The sequence below is a fragment of the Myotis nattereri genome (assembly GCF_964212035.1).
Source record: "Myotis nattereri genome assembly, chromosome: 10".
NCBI classification, from domain to species: Eukaryota; Metazoa; Chordata; class Mammalia; order Chiroptera; family Vespertilionidae; genus Myotis; species Myotis nattereri.
Window position 1 is genome coordinate 16,852,229 of NC_138085.1, and position 14,837 is coordinate 16,867,065.

The 14,837-nt window shown below is 51.6% G+C and overlaps 1 protein-coding gene across 1 annotated transcript in view; it reads right to left on the reverse strand.

Annotated features, from left to right (window-relative positions):
- Window positions 1-3,405: 3,405 nt before the first annotated feature.
- Window positions 3,406-14,837, reverse strand: part of LOC308526343 (uncharacterized protein) — a gene marked incomplete at its 3' end in the record, with an annotated part of 41,203 nt that continues 29,771 nt past the window's right edge. Inside the window, exons 11-14 of the mRNA XM_081101493.1 lie at window positions 8,785-8,979; window positions 4,244-4,312; window positions 3,933-4,059; window positions 3,406-3,547 (exon numbers count right to left, since the gene is read on the reverse strand). Coding sequence (XP_080957619.1) covers window positions 3,406-3,547; window positions 3,933-4,059; window positions 4,244-4,312; window positions 8,785-8,979 — 533 coding nt within the window. The remainder of the gene's footprint in view (window positions 3,548-3,932; window positions 4,060-4,243; window positions 4,313-8,784; window positions 8,980-14,837) is intronic.

Below are 14,837 nucleotides of genomic sequence, written 5' to 3' on the forward strand. Positions count from 1 at the left end.
AGCTGTAAGCCCTGCCCCTGGAAGTCTCTGTCCACCAAAAGAGATAAGAAAAACCATAAATAACAAGTTTTTGTTTTTTGAAGTTTACTACTTTGTTGCAAATAGTTAACTTGAAAACACTTCTCTCTTGCTTTTCTTACAAGCAATCTCAGAACCAAGCAATCTTGGAACCTAGCTGGCCTTTGTTTTAGCCTTTCAATTTACCCCAGAACTACAAAAAATTTCTATTTAATACAACAAATTCACAACCCAGGGAAGAGCAACCACTAGACAGAAATTTTTATTAGCTAAGTGGGCTGATTCCCTCCGTGATAGAGAGCAAATGTCTCTGAGAAAAATAACTCAGCAGCACTGCTTAAGACTTTTGCAGATTATCATGGGTTCAGCCTTTAATAAATCAAACGTTTAGCCAGACGAATCAACAGAAATGTAGAATAAATCAAAGTAGCTTTCGCTTTTACACAGGCTTTCACACTTATATTTATACACCAGACAATCCGAGTTTTTTACTTTACCAGATATTTACTCAGAGTTTAAATAGTCCATCTGATTCCTGATTAATTGCCTAAGGAAGCTGTAGGCAATTAATGGCTTCCGGGGAGGTGATCAAGCTCCCCATTCCACTCACTTGGAGTGGGCCTGACTGATAGGGGCCCCTACCTTACCGATTCTGTCGACAGGTCCAGAGGTGTCTGTTCACTCTCTCCAGATGCTGGCCAGGTCCTGGGCTGAGGTGCGGGAGTGCTCAGAGTCCCCAGGTCTAATTCTGCTAAGATCAGCAGTGTGCATGCCTCTCAGAGGCCTGTCCGACACCCCTGGGTCCCCAACCTAGTCCAATCAGCGGAGGCCAAAAGTCCAAGCATGGGTTGGTTTTCTTGGTCAGGGAACCAATAATGTTACAGAAGACTGGAGAAGAACCAAGCAATGCTTAGAGAGATGGAGTTACATTTATTATTACATGCGGGCCCAGAATTCTAGAGACATTTTTCTCTGGGCCTGCACATAATAAAAAATGTAACTCCATCTCTCTCAGCATTGCTTGGTTCTTCTCCGGTCTTCTGTAACAGGCATCTCCTAGGTGGAGGCCACCAGGAGAAGAGGAGAGAGAAGGAGGGCATGTGAAAGGTGAGTCAGGGTTAAGACCCAGGCCACCAGACTGTGTCAGGCAGAATCAGTCTGTGGGATAGCTCAGCATCCTAGGAGACACCTCCACCTACCAACTCCCTGGCCCATGAAGACATCTGGATGCTCAACTGGCCAGAGACACAGCCTGCTGTTTCACATGCCAGTTAGGAGTCATATACCCTGGGAGTTTGTCCAGGAAGACCTGTGGTCACTAATACAATAGGTACCATGTATCACCTGCTTCCCATGTGCCAGGCACCATGCTAGAAACTACAGGTGCAATTGCAAAAGAACAAAACAAAAACAACCCCCCCACACACTCATTCAATTATCAAAGCAATCTTGCAAGGCTGTATTAAGGTAACCTTCAACAGTGAGGCCACAGTCCAGCAGGTCTCACATCTAGAGAGTGGCAGGTGTGGGTTGAACCCAGAGCTGCCCGGCTCTGCAGCCGTCTTTCACACCACCCGGCCCCTCTCTGAACAGTTGTACATCTTTGACACCCATCTTCATGAGTGCACCCTCCCTAGCCACCCAGAGGACTCAACTGTGACACCCTCTCCCAGCATCAACACTCAGGGAGTGGAGGCAGGGGCACGGTTGTGAATTCAACTTCTTCTGGCCTGCTCAAGGGTGTCAGGTTAGTGGGGTGAGCACGCTGGGAAGAGGGAGGGAGGTGGCTCTCAGGAGGGAGTATCAGCTTTCACAACCAGCTCCTACAGCGAGGCTGCTTTGATCTCACTGAGGCTGAAAAGGACCAGGTGACCTCTGGGCACTTGGTGGTGATGCAGACTCTCAGGGAGCCCCAACCCCAGCCCCTGAGCCAGAAACCCAGGGTCCGTCCTGTGTCCAGGCAGCCCAGGTGAGCGTTAGGCAGGCCACAGTCTGAGAAGCATGCATCAGAACATGAACTTGAGGGCAGGGCTTTGGTTTCTCTCCAGCCCGGGCGCACAGTGCTCTGTAGACAGAAACAGAAATGATGAGAGGCAGAGACCATATACATATTGCCTTCAGGACTGCCCACCTGACTAGGCACCTGGTTTACTTTGTTTTTTGGGGGGGGAGCAGGCATCATGCGTGCTGCCTAACACAGAGTACACGCTCAGTACATATCTACTGAACAAATAGTCTGTATTCCGTGTCACCAGGCTCCACTAATGCAGGCCAGAGAATTCGCTATGTGGCCGGAGAAAGTTCCACTGTGTATGCTTAAGGGGAAGGAGACAATTACTAAAATCCTCCAAGGGTCTCAACTGTCAGGCGGGGACCTTCATCTGTGCACGGAGGCAACAGCTCAGTAACAGGTGCACGTGCAGGTTCAGGAAAGCTACACGGAGACTCGAGGGTTTCCTAAAGCCGCTGACGTCCAGGGGTCAGAGCTGCAGAGCAGCGCTCAGCAAACTGGTGCTGCAGGCCGACTCCAGCTCGTCACCCTTCTTTTGTTTGTGTTAATCCTGACCCAAGGATATTTCTTTCATTGATTTTTATAGAAAGTGGAAGGGGTTAAGGGAGGGGCAGAGAGAGAGAAACATCAATGTGAGAGAGACACCATGACTGGTTGCCTCCTACACATGCCCTGACCAAGACTGGTGGATCAAGCTTGCAACTGAGGCACATGCCCTTGACTCAAATTGAACTTGAGACCCTACAGTCCACAGGCTGATGCTCTAACCACTGATCCAAGCCGGGTACGACTTGCCACTTGTTTTTGTATGGCCTGTGAGCTAAGCAGTCTTTACATTTTTTAATGATTAAAACAAAATATTTTTAAAGAACAGACTTTTGTGAAAACTCTATAGAATTCAAAGGACAGTATCCATAACCAAAGTGTCATTGGAGCACAGCCTTCCCGTTTATTGATAGATGGCCTAGGACCGCCTCCTGCCCAGTGGCTGCGTAGAGTAACTGCACAGAGACTGCATGGCTCAGCCCTCCATGTTGGCCGTTCTGCCCGCTCTCTGCACAGATGGAGAGAACAGCCTCCCAGGTCTGGGTGGGCTGCCAGCACAGTCACTTTCTGGCTAGTGGTTATGCCCCCCATCCAAGCCAGCTCTGCAGCCAGGTGGCACCAGCCCCACCCCATCCCTCTCTGTGACTTTGCTGTCCAGGTCTCCCCTCTGGTCCAGGCCCATCTGAGGGGAGAGAGGAAAGAGCACTCCCAGGCCTCACACAGCGTAGGGGGAGCCCGGTCAGGCTCCTCTAGGAACTCCTCCAGGGTGACCATCCTCTGCTCTGGGGGACCCAGGGCTGCCCCAAGGCCTGGGGCTGGGCCACACCCCTCTACTGGATGCTTCCTGGTGGAGAGGCCCATTCTGGGTGGCGGGTACTCCTGGAGGCTGAGGGAAGTGTGTCCCAGGGTGCTGGCATCGCGGGGCGGGGCAGAGTGCTGGGCATCAGGTCCTCACTGCGGAAGCTCTCGGGCCTGCAGTGAACGGCAGGGTCAGAGGAACCTGGTGTCAGGGCGAGGGGACACAGAGGGACACAGGTCAGTCTCTCACTCTCGCTCACCTACCTCCAGGGGGCTCTGTGCTGCCTCCGGCTCAGGGAACACAGGGAGCCCTGCTGGGGAACCCAGAGCACACTTCTCCCAGGCTGGCACTGGGATGTCAAGGACATGCTGGGATTCTCTAGAAGTTCACAGTGGGGTTTAAAAACAAAATAATGTGGGAGGGAAGTGCAGAGCTCCTGCTAAAGCTGAAATTAGCAACAGCTGTGAGGTACCACCCTCCTTAGCCCCTGGGACAGCGTAGACAGACCATCTTCTGCACCATTAACAAACTTAAATGCTGCAAAGGAATCACACTCACCTGTGTCCTCTGACCACGATGGACCAGAACTCCCGGCCCTGTCCCCATCCGGAAGCTGCAGGAACCCACACTTGGAGGATGGGTGGCTTGCACAGGTGCCAAGAGATGGTCAGTGAGGAGAAGGGATCTGAACCCATATCCATGAAAACTCCCAGGTCTGAGCCTGAAACTGCATGATGTGCCCTATGGAGGCAAACCCATCATGCTGTGAAGAACCTGCTAATTGCCTTCTTTAAATCACACAAATAACACAAAGCCCAGAGCCCAGGTCCAAGGGCAGTGGAAAGTGCTCAGAAGGAAAGCCAACTTACCCTTCAGGCCATGAGGTGAGCTGTCACTGGACGCATCACTAGGGCTCTCCAAGCTGCCAGGCCGGGGCCCTGAGAGGAAAGGACAATCCTTAACCGAAAGGGCCGATGACCCAGTCTAGCCCAGACTAAGCTCTCCAGTCTGACAACAAGGACATAACAGAGTGATTCTGCCACAGCTCAGGGGAGCGCCCCCAGGAGCACAGACCCGGATTCTGGAGACGCCCCGGAGGGGTCCCTCCTCCCCTGAGTGCCTGGCCCCCTGCACAGTGGGCATGAGCTGTATGGGATGACAGCCTGTGTTTCTGTGTCTGTGAGGTCTGGGGCTGGGGCTCAAACAATTTTGTTAACAAAGGAAATTTCACGCAGAACTCCGGTACAGGCCAAACAGGGCGGCTCTGGGAAAGCGAAGGGTTGGAGGGGTGTGGAGCCCACCCTTACTACACATAGAGCTTTCTAGAACACGTGGAAACACTCTGCCTAGACCAGGACAGTGGCACCTGGTGAGGGCGGGAGCCAGGACAGGGCAGAGTGTGGGCACCACGTGTGCACAATGTAGCCTGTGCCCGCTCCAGGGCCCGCTTCCCCTCGGTGGTCGGAGGGGTGGGTGCTGGGGTCTCAGGAGGAAAGAACGTGCTGGCTTTCCATGGCTGTTTGCTGTCCTTAAGCTCCTTCTCTTTTTTGTCTCAAATTGACATCTGCCCCAAAGGGAAAAGAATCGGTCCTCCCCTGTGAAAAGTGTGGGGCAGCTGCCCTCCTGTCTGCGGTGTGTGCCCGCCTGAGCATGCCTAGGGCAGCCCTCCCTGCCTCCCTAGGATCACAGGGGGAGCACCTGCTGCAGGGAGGGAAGCACCTCCCGGTCAGGGTCAGGGCAGGTGGTCCCTTCCAGGCCTGCAGACCTCACCTCCTGGTCCATGCCCCCAGCACACGCAGTCCCACGGCGCAGCCCCCCCCTCCCCCGGTATCATCAGGCAGGTCCAGCTGCACAGTCACAGCTGGGAACAGGAACTGTATGCCCATCATCCCTGCACACAGCTGGTGCTGAGCTGAACTGCATTGATAACCAGGGACACACTAGGAGCGGCTCTGCTTCCGCCCTGCCAAGCAGTCTGCTCTGGACTCACTGTGGCACAGGGCACCCAGGTCCCCAGCCCTGGCACGCTCCCCAAATAGCAGGCACCAGAAAAAGCCTCTTAGCAGCGGGGTTTGGGGGTGAGTCAACAAGTAGTTGGTTTCCGTGAAGTGCACAGAAGCAGAACGAGCCCCCTCTTTCAGAAGGAAAAACTTGAACAAAAAATCCCACCTTCCTCTTGGAAAAGGACATGGCATTGAAAGGCAACTGTGATACAGATCAGCGGCTCCCAAAGCCTCCGTCCAGCCCAGCCCTGCTCTGCCACCCCTTCGCCTCTGTCTCTGGATGAGAGAAGCTCGAGGAATCAGAACATTGAGGAAGACGATCCCTGTCCTCAGCGGATTCGGCATAAATCTGGCCCCTCGGTGACACTTCCAAGAACAGTGGCCGACTCCTCCTGTCCTGTTACCCTCCACCCGGTGTGAAGAGGGGAGGGCTCCGCGGTGTCACACTGCCCCCCACAGAGCCCGTCTCTGCCCATAAGTTGCAGGAGCCCATGCCAGCACCACGGAGCTTTCTAGGCAATGGGAGGGGGGGAGATAGTGCTCCTCCTGCACTTATTGTCGATACTTCAGAAGCCGAAGCCAATGTAAACGCTCTCAGTTTTTGTTTTAATTAAAAATTTAGCTTCCCACCCTCCTAGGATTTTGTTCTTCGGAAATTATAAAGACCCAAAGCGACTGTTAATGGTCGAGAAGGCTGGTCTCATTCACTGATTCCCTTCTGCCTACATGAGATGGCAAGAGTTTCCACCAATTTCTAAGATGAAATTTACCACTGGGAGCTGCTCTGGGCAACTCCACTCCAGGTGAGGAAGGTGAGCCCTTCCTGCAATCAGTGCTCTCTGCCTGGGCCACCAGGCCTTCCTTCAGGCAAGGGCAGTCCGAGCCTCCAGAAGAGTGACCCCCATCACGGAGGGATGGAAGCAGGAGCTGCATGCTTAGGCCCCTAGGGGAGGCAGGGCAGGGGTGTGGAGGAACTGCGGGTCCCCCTTCCCGCTTCAGCATAACACCTCCACGTTCCCCTCCTTTGCGTGTGGGACTTGCACACAGGCCTTAGCTTGAAGGAAAAGCACTGCTGATGGAAACAGGTCTGAGAACACAGGCTGAAGGGCACCACGCACCGCCCACTCCCCGTGCTGCCTGTGGTGGGGAACTGGAGTTCCAGGGACCGCTCACAGGGGCTGTCACCTGAATTCTAGCCCGTGGAGAACATAAGGCTGGCGAGTCAGCGGACCTGGTACATCCACGGGGATCCTGGGCCCTTTGCCAGACGGCCACCTCTGACTCTGGCCCAGCCCTGAGTCGTGGTCGTGTCCAGCTCCTGGAGGAGGGAGGGGTGGGTGGACCCTGCCCTTAGGGAGTACGTGCCCTGCATGTCCTATCTCTCCCCATTTCTCCTGCTGGGACAGCCTCACACTCGGGACTCTCTCTGACTTAACTTTAAATCACTCTTCCGCCTGTGCAATGACTGGGACTCCAAAGGACAGCAGTGGCCTGCCCTAAGGGCCATGCAGCAAAGGCAGCTGATACTTAGCATCCCAGGAGCCCCTCCCACCTCCAGGGCCAGCTGCACCAAAAGCAGGGCCCTGAGAGCCATCCCCTCCCAGGGGCCTGGGCTCTTTGGTGGGGGGCGGGGGGTGGGTTGGGGGGGCCTGGAAGAAGGTCAAGGAAAGAACCACCACCTGAGGGAGGAGGCGGGTTCCCTAGAGAATGAGCCTGCACCAGCAGCTCCTCACCAGCAACTTCGGGAATCTATGGGCCACCAGTCACTGCTCTTCCCTGAGAAGGACCAGGATGCCCTGTGCCTCAGGCCGCCAGCTGCTCTCTGACAGCAGCCCTGGGTCCCCTCCAAACGGACACCAGGGTCTCCATTTTGCAGACAGTTCTAGGTCGCCCTGAGCGTGAGCACTGGGCTGCCAGGAATCGCCGTGGGCAGCGCTGGGCGTGCAGTATGGGGGGCCCTGGAGCAGGCTCCGCAGGCATCTGAACAGGCCTGGGCTCTGGCTCAGGGGGCATCCAGGCTGAGGCAGCCAGAGGGTTAGCCTGGAGGGCCGGGCCTGGAGCCTCACAGCCTGCTGGCAGGCCCAGGGGAGGGGGTGCTCCCGGCTCCTGCTGGAGCCCCGGCAGGGCTTCTGCTCTGCAGAGCCTGGGAGACTGGGCCGACTGCTGAGTGCCCACAAGGAACACAGAGCGAGCCCGTCCCAGCTGCACAGGGCACAGCACCCGACACCCCACAGTCACTGGCTGCCATTTCAGTGTCTGGCCAGGAGCACAGGGGGACTGCCTCCTGCCCTGTGCTCACTCACCTCACCTTCTCCCAGGGGTGCTCCTGATTTGTAAACCAGGGGCCCGGTCCTGAAGCTGAGCCAGGCAGCGCTGAGAGCAGGGGCCCTGTCTGTCTTTGCTGGGCTTGTCAAATCACAGTTATGCTTGTCATAGCTTCCAGGGTCCAGGGGGAGGCAAGATGATGAAAAATCATAACCCCTTCTCTTCTTGTCAGTTTCTAACACCTCCGGGGCGGTCATTTCCAGCTCTTCTGCTGTCCTCAGATGCTGTCATCTCTAGGTCATAAGCAGAATGTCTTTTTAAGTTTTAAGCTGTATTTCTCCCATCTATTGGACATTTTAAACTTCCCAGTGCTCATCCCCAGATGCCCCTTTTCACAGTATCCTGCCCTGGTTGCACCGTGCAAAGTGGCTTACTCTGCTGTCATGATGAGCATTTTAAAGCTTTTGTCTCTGTGCCCAATGCCCGCTGACCCTGTTGCTCTCACATTGGTTTGTCTCTGGTGTTGCAGACGCTCCTCAGGTGTCCGGGGACCCTGACCTCTCATGGGCTCCCCCTGGAAGATATGACCCGACTGCCCTGCTGGGAGTGTCTCCCGCTAATCAGATGCCTTGAAGAGGACCGTGATGTCCCATCTAAGGTGCGAGCACGCAGGGCTACTGGCATCTGGGAGACATCCAACCTGTCAATCCTCCCCGAATCCCCTTGTTTTTCAGTCTAGGACACCTGCCCTCCTCGCCATGGACCGGCCTCCAGGGCAGGGACCCTGTCAGGTCTCCTCCCTGGAGAATAAACCTCCAATGTTGCCTGATTTTAGCCCAAACGCTGGTTCACCTCCGTTCAGGAGCCACTTGTTGCCACCAATTCCTGAGTAGTGGTGTGGGTCCCAGGGCTCAGGCCCAGCCATTCAGATGGCAGAGTTACCCTCCCAAAGTTGCACAGCTGTAGGCGGAGCTGAGCTCTGAACCTGTGTGTGTGGGACGCCAACCTGTCCACAGCGTCACCCACCTGCTGACCACCTCTCAGTCTGGGAGGCGCCTCCTGCCCCTGTGAGCCGGGGTCTTTGGGAAGGACCTCGGCTGAGATGCTCATCCCTCTTGGTTCTGGAGGGACCCGTGACTCACCGTGGGTACGGCCTGGGTGCCGGGAGGTGGAGGTGGAGCTGGAAGGAGCTGTAGTGATGGCTGAGGATGAACAGGCCCCGGAGCCCAGCTCTGATGCCTGCGGCTTGGTGGCTGGGTCAGCGGAGGCATCTCCTGGAGTGCGGTCAAGGCTGACTCTGGGTGGGACCACTGCCTTTGGTATTGGGTCCCCAGGGCCTGGGGCAGAGAAGGACAGTGAGAAATGGGGCTGCAAATCCCATGTCAAGGTGGGGCGATCACACTGAGGCCGAGAAGCAGAGGCAGCAGGGCCAGGGAGCCCAGGGACAAAAGCGGGGCTGTGTGCCTCACGGGCTGTGGTCTAAGGGGGGGCCCTGGCGGTAGCCTGAGTTGGAGGCCCTGGGAGGCCGTCCCTGGCTCTAACCATGGCTCACAGTGTGAGCCCCCAACAGCCCGGAGAAAATAAAGGGTGAGCTCAGGAGGCTCAACAAAATGTTGGTAAAAGTCCAACACATTAACTACTGGCCCCCCTGCCGTGTCCCTCAATCCCTGATCACTAGTGAGTAGACCTGGCCTGTGGCTGCTCAGGACCACTCCCGACCTGTGGGCCAGGCCCTCCAGGTCCAGGATGTGCACCCTGCCAACAGGCTTCCCTTATGATTTGAGAAAGAAGTTCATTGCCACCCTAATAATCATCTGTTTAAGAAGTCTTCATCTCTCATGGTGACTGACTGCAAGAATGAGTTTTACCTTGTATGTTTTGCAATCTCTGAGTTTTCTATTGTGAACATATACTCTTGTCCAAGTTAAATAAAACCCCAATGAAAACAGCAACATTGGGAGCAAAAACACACCTAAAAGACCTTGGACTACCTCGTAGTAGGAAAGGGGATGGCTCTCCAAATACAAGTGAAAAACGAATGCGGTTGGAGTTCCTCAGAGCATCAGGACAAGGCTGTTTTGCACAGTGTCCTGCTCCAGGCAGCCGGAGGGCTATGGTCCCGGAGCCACGCCCACTGTGGGGATTCTGGGCCCTCCACACTCTCCCAGGACCTGCTGCCCTTGCCCCTCAGCCACCCAGTGTCTGGACTCACGGGGAAGTTTTAAGCACCCAAGCCTTGCAATTGAAGTCAAGGGGAGATTTGGATTCTGAAAGATAACCTTGATGAGAAGCAAGATTCAAGTCTGGTGGGATGAATCTGACAGGCGTCCACTGCGTGAAGTCAGCATGAGGAGCAGCGGGGAGGCGGAGGCGCAGACAGCAGCCAGGGCAGAGAGCGTGTGTTTCCAACAGCATGCTGGGCAGGCAGGCGGGGGACCAGCACGCAGCAGCCCAGGAATCAGAGTGATGCATGTGACAAAGTCAGTGCCACATCAACTGACAGGAGCAGTGCGAGAGTCACCCCTTTACTTTTACGGTGACCTTTTGTTTATATGATAGTGGTTTTCCATTTACAGTACGAATAAAAATCTTTTAAAATAAAGTGGAAACTGCAAGTCGATTCAAGGGAAAGTATATAAGTATCACTCAGGTGAAATAGACTTTGCAAAATCATGGAGATGGTACGAGGATGGCTGAAGACAGAAAACAATGCAGTAGCTAAAGGCTTCTGTGGACCAGCGCTCCCAGCTGATGGTGACAGTGAGCTGATGTCCTGTCTGTCCACTGCTGCCCTCACAGTAGCATCCAAGACGTCAGAGGACCTCAGCACGGTCCTAAAACGTCGCTCTGGGCTGAACCCCGGCTGAGCAACATCGATCCGATTATTTGAGATGCTGAGTGGAGCAGTAAATTCTTCAAAACACAGAACACATCTAAAAAGGGACTGCTCTGCAAAAGCCAAGATTCTGTGCTCTGACTCAGAAGGTGGAGACAAGGGCAGCAGATTTAAAGTTCGCTGCCCAAAAATGAGTCTTAAAAATCTCACTTGACAGGAGGTGCGCAGTTTCGGAAGCATAGCGACCGCTGATGAGTTCTGCGCTGCACAAGGGCATGGTCTACAAGCCTGCAGGTGCGAGAGAGGGGGCGGCACTGGGCCCAGGGCCTCACTTAGCACAGACACCCTGCCCAGGGACCTGGGCGTGGATGCCCCAAGCCTCCCTAACACTGCGCTGCGCTGGAGTCAGGTCCAGCGGCTGGGACAACTGGTCTCCTTTAAAGTCAGAATCCAGGTTGGCTACTTTAAGCTTGGCTTGGAATTTGGGTCAGGAGGAGGGGTCCACTGTGGGTCATCTGGCCTTTAGCTACCGTTTTTCTGTTTGTTTTTTGAATTTCAGACATGAAGGCAGGTACATTGTGAAGACACTGATGGATTAGAAATCCCCACTGTCTGAGAAAAGGAGGGGCTAGTGAGAAGCAGGTTTGATGTCAGAGGAGGTCCAGAATCTCAGGCGTTTACAGCAAGCCGGCCGGGATGATGAAGACTTGGCCTTGTCCTCACTTCCACTTCTGCAAAAGCGACTCTTTATGCGCCCAGTTGCTAAATTGTGATCCCCCGATAACCCAAGAGAGGAAGGAAAAACAAAACAAAACAGCAAATAAATGAAATGAGTAACAAATGACTGCGTCAGCTAAATGTTCTTGGGCAATCAGAGTCCTGTCCTGCCCAGGAGAGTTGGAAACAATACCCACGGCACAACCAGAATCAGGACTCGGTGAACCATTATGCTCTGACCCCACTTAATTAATTTAGTGGCATCCTTGTGCCCAGGCTTTACTTAGCACGTGAGGAGGATTCTCTATTGCTCTAGGAGCCAATGCCTTAGACTATTTTTCAATTTCAATGTGTTAAATTATTAAATAAGAATGTTTATTGGTTTAGGACCCAGTTTTTCTTAGTCCTCCACCCTAGTGACAAGCTCCCTGGCAACTTGGCTCTCACACAACTAACTCCTGCTCCTGTTCAAACACCTTGGGACACTTCCTGGGGTGCTTCTGGCTGCTGCAGTGGGACAGGCCACCTGAACTGCTCACTAATAGTCCTTGTGCATCTCAAACAGCCTCTTATGGAAGGATGAGTTTGAAATTGCTCTTTTTCAGACCAAAACCCTGTCAACATCAAGAATTATTCCCATTTAGATCCCTACGCATCCTCTACTGCAAACTTACACTTCATGACCTTTAAATTATGGAGTCTCATCAGAGCAGACAATTGGCCTAACTTCCTGAACATGTCATGTACATGAGCGTAACTGACTTATCTGATTTCTGACTTAGGATTCAAGTTCATAGCAGGTCCACTGTTATTTCTCTCTCCACAGCACCACCTGGTGGCCACAGCTCACACCACAGGAGAAGGAGCCCACTACCAGTGATGGTGAACCTTTTGAGCTCAGCGTGTCAGCATTTTGAAAAACCCTAACTTAACTCTGGTGCTGTGTCACATATAGAAATGTTTTGATATTTGCAACCATAGTAAAACAAAGACTTATATTTTTGATATTTATTTTATATATTTAAATGCCACTTAACAAAGAAAAATCAACCAAAAAAATGAGTTTGCGTGTCATAGGATCGCCATCACTGCACTATGCAATGCTGGTGCCCCAGGCTTGGTCAGCACCTTCAGGGACCAAAGCAGCCTCAACTGCAGGCAGTGCTCACAGTGGTTAAGAGTTCAGGCTCTGTAATCTGTCAGACACAGGTTCAGATCCCAGCCCCACCCATCATTCTCTGGGCAAGTGCTTATCTTTGTCAAGCCTCACTTTCCCAGCCCTGAAAAGGGGACAGGAATCGTACCTACCTCACATGGCAGTTGGAACTAAAGGAGAGACGTAAAGTGTGAAACTAGCTAAAGGGTGCTGAGCCCAGAAAGAGCCCCCATTACATGGCCGCCGTTACTAATATCTACCACTGACCTGCTCATTCGTGGATCCAAACAGTTGTTTCTTTATCTTTTTAAAAAAATTTTTATTTTATTGCTTAAAGCCGTGGTCGGCAAACCGCGGCTCTCGAGCCACACGCAGCTCCCTGCCCTTCCCCTCCACCCCCTGAGTGTGGCTCCTCCACAAAACACCACATGCGGGCATGCACATACAGTGCGATTGAGACTTTGTGGCCCATGCACAGAAGCCTGTATTTTGTGAAAGAGCCGGTATTTTGTGGAAGAGCCACACCCAAGGAGCCAAAGAGCAGCATGTGGCTCGTGAGCTGCAGCCCGCGGAGCCGCAGTTTGCTGACCACTGGCTTAAAGTATTACAAAGAGTAGTACATGTTTCCTTTTTTCCCCATTGACCTTCCCCCGGCCTCCCCTAACCCCAGTATCTTGAGTCCATTGGTTATGCTTATATGCATGCATACAAGTCCTTCGGTTGATCCCTTACCTCCCCCACCAACCCTCCCTAGCCTTCCCGCTGTAGTCTGACAGTCTGTTCCATGCTGCTCTGCCTCTGTATCTATTTTTGTTCACCAGTTTATAATGTTCTTTATTATCCATAAATGAGTGAGATGATATGGTATTTTCCTTTCATCGACTGGCTTATTTCACTTAGCATAATGCTCTCCAGTTCCATCCATACTGTTGCAAATGGTAAGAGCTCCTTTTTTACAGCAGCATAGTATTCCATTGTGTAGATGTACCACAGTTTTCTAATCCATTCATCTGCTGATGGGAATTTAGGCTGTCTCTAAATCTTAGCTATGGTAAATTGTGCTGCTATGAACATAGGGGTACATATATCCTTTCTGGTTGGTGTTTTTGGTTTCTTGGGATATATTCCTAGAAGTGGGATCACTGGGTCAAATGGGAGTTCCATTTTTAACATTTTAAGGAAACTCCATACTGTTATCCACAGTGGCTGCACCAGTCTGCATTGCCACCAGCAGTGCAGGAGGGTTCCTTTTTCTCCACATCCTCGCCAGCATTTGTCATTTGTTGAATTGTTGATGATAGCCATTCTGACAGGTGTGAGATGGTACCTCATTATCATTTCGATTTGCATCTCTCTGATGATTAGTGACTTTGAGCATGTTTTCATATGTCTCTTGGCTTTCTGAATGTCCCCTACTGAAAAGTGTCTATTCAGGTACTTTGTCCACTTTTTATTGGATTGTTTATCTTCATTTTGTTAAGTTGTATGAGTTCCCTGTAAATGTTGGAGATTAAACCATTATTGGTGATAACATTGGCAAATACGTTCTCCTATGCAGTGAGCTTTCTTGTTGTTCTATTGATAATTTTGGGTTTTTTTTGCTGTTCAGAAACTTTTTATTTTGATGTAGTCCCATTTGTTTATTTTCTCTTTAGTTTCCATTTCCCTAGGTGCTGCATTGGTAAAAATATTGCTACCACAAATGTCTGCTATTTTGCTGCCTATTGCTTCTTCTAAGATTTTTATGGTTTCCTATCGTAAAATCCTTTATCCATTTTGAGTTTACTTTTGTGTATGGTGTAAGTTGGTGGTCTAGTTTCTTGTTTTTTGCAAGTATCTGTTCAGTTTTCCCAACACCATTTATTGAAGGGACTCTCTTGCCTCCTTTGTCAAACATTAATTGAGCATACTGGCTTGTGTTGATTTCTGGGTTTTCTGTTCTGTTCCACTGGTCTTTATGTTTACTCTGGTGCCAGTACCAGGCAGTTTTGAGGACAGTGGCTTTGTAGTATAGCTTGCTATCTGGTATTGTGATCCCTCCTATATTGTTCTCTCTCAAGATCGCTGCAGCTATTTGGGGCCTTTTTTATTCCAGATGAATTTTTGGAGAGTTTGTTCTATATCTTTGAAGTATGCAATTGGTATTTTAATGGGGATTGCATTGAATTTACAGATTGCTTTGGGTAGTATGGGCATTTTAATGATTTTGATTCTACCAATCCATGAACATGGTATATTCTTCCATTTGTTCATGTCTTCCTCTATCTCTTTTTTCAATGTTGTGTAGTTTTCTGAGTATAGGTCTTTTATGTCCTCAGTTAAATTTATTCCTAAGTATCTTAAATTTTTTTTGGTGTAACGGTAAATGGGATTGTTTTTTTCGCTTCTCTTTCTGTGAGTTCATTATTAGTGTATAAAAAGGCCATAGATTTCTGGGTGTTAACTTTATATCCTGCTACTTTGCCAAATTCACTTATTAGGTCCAT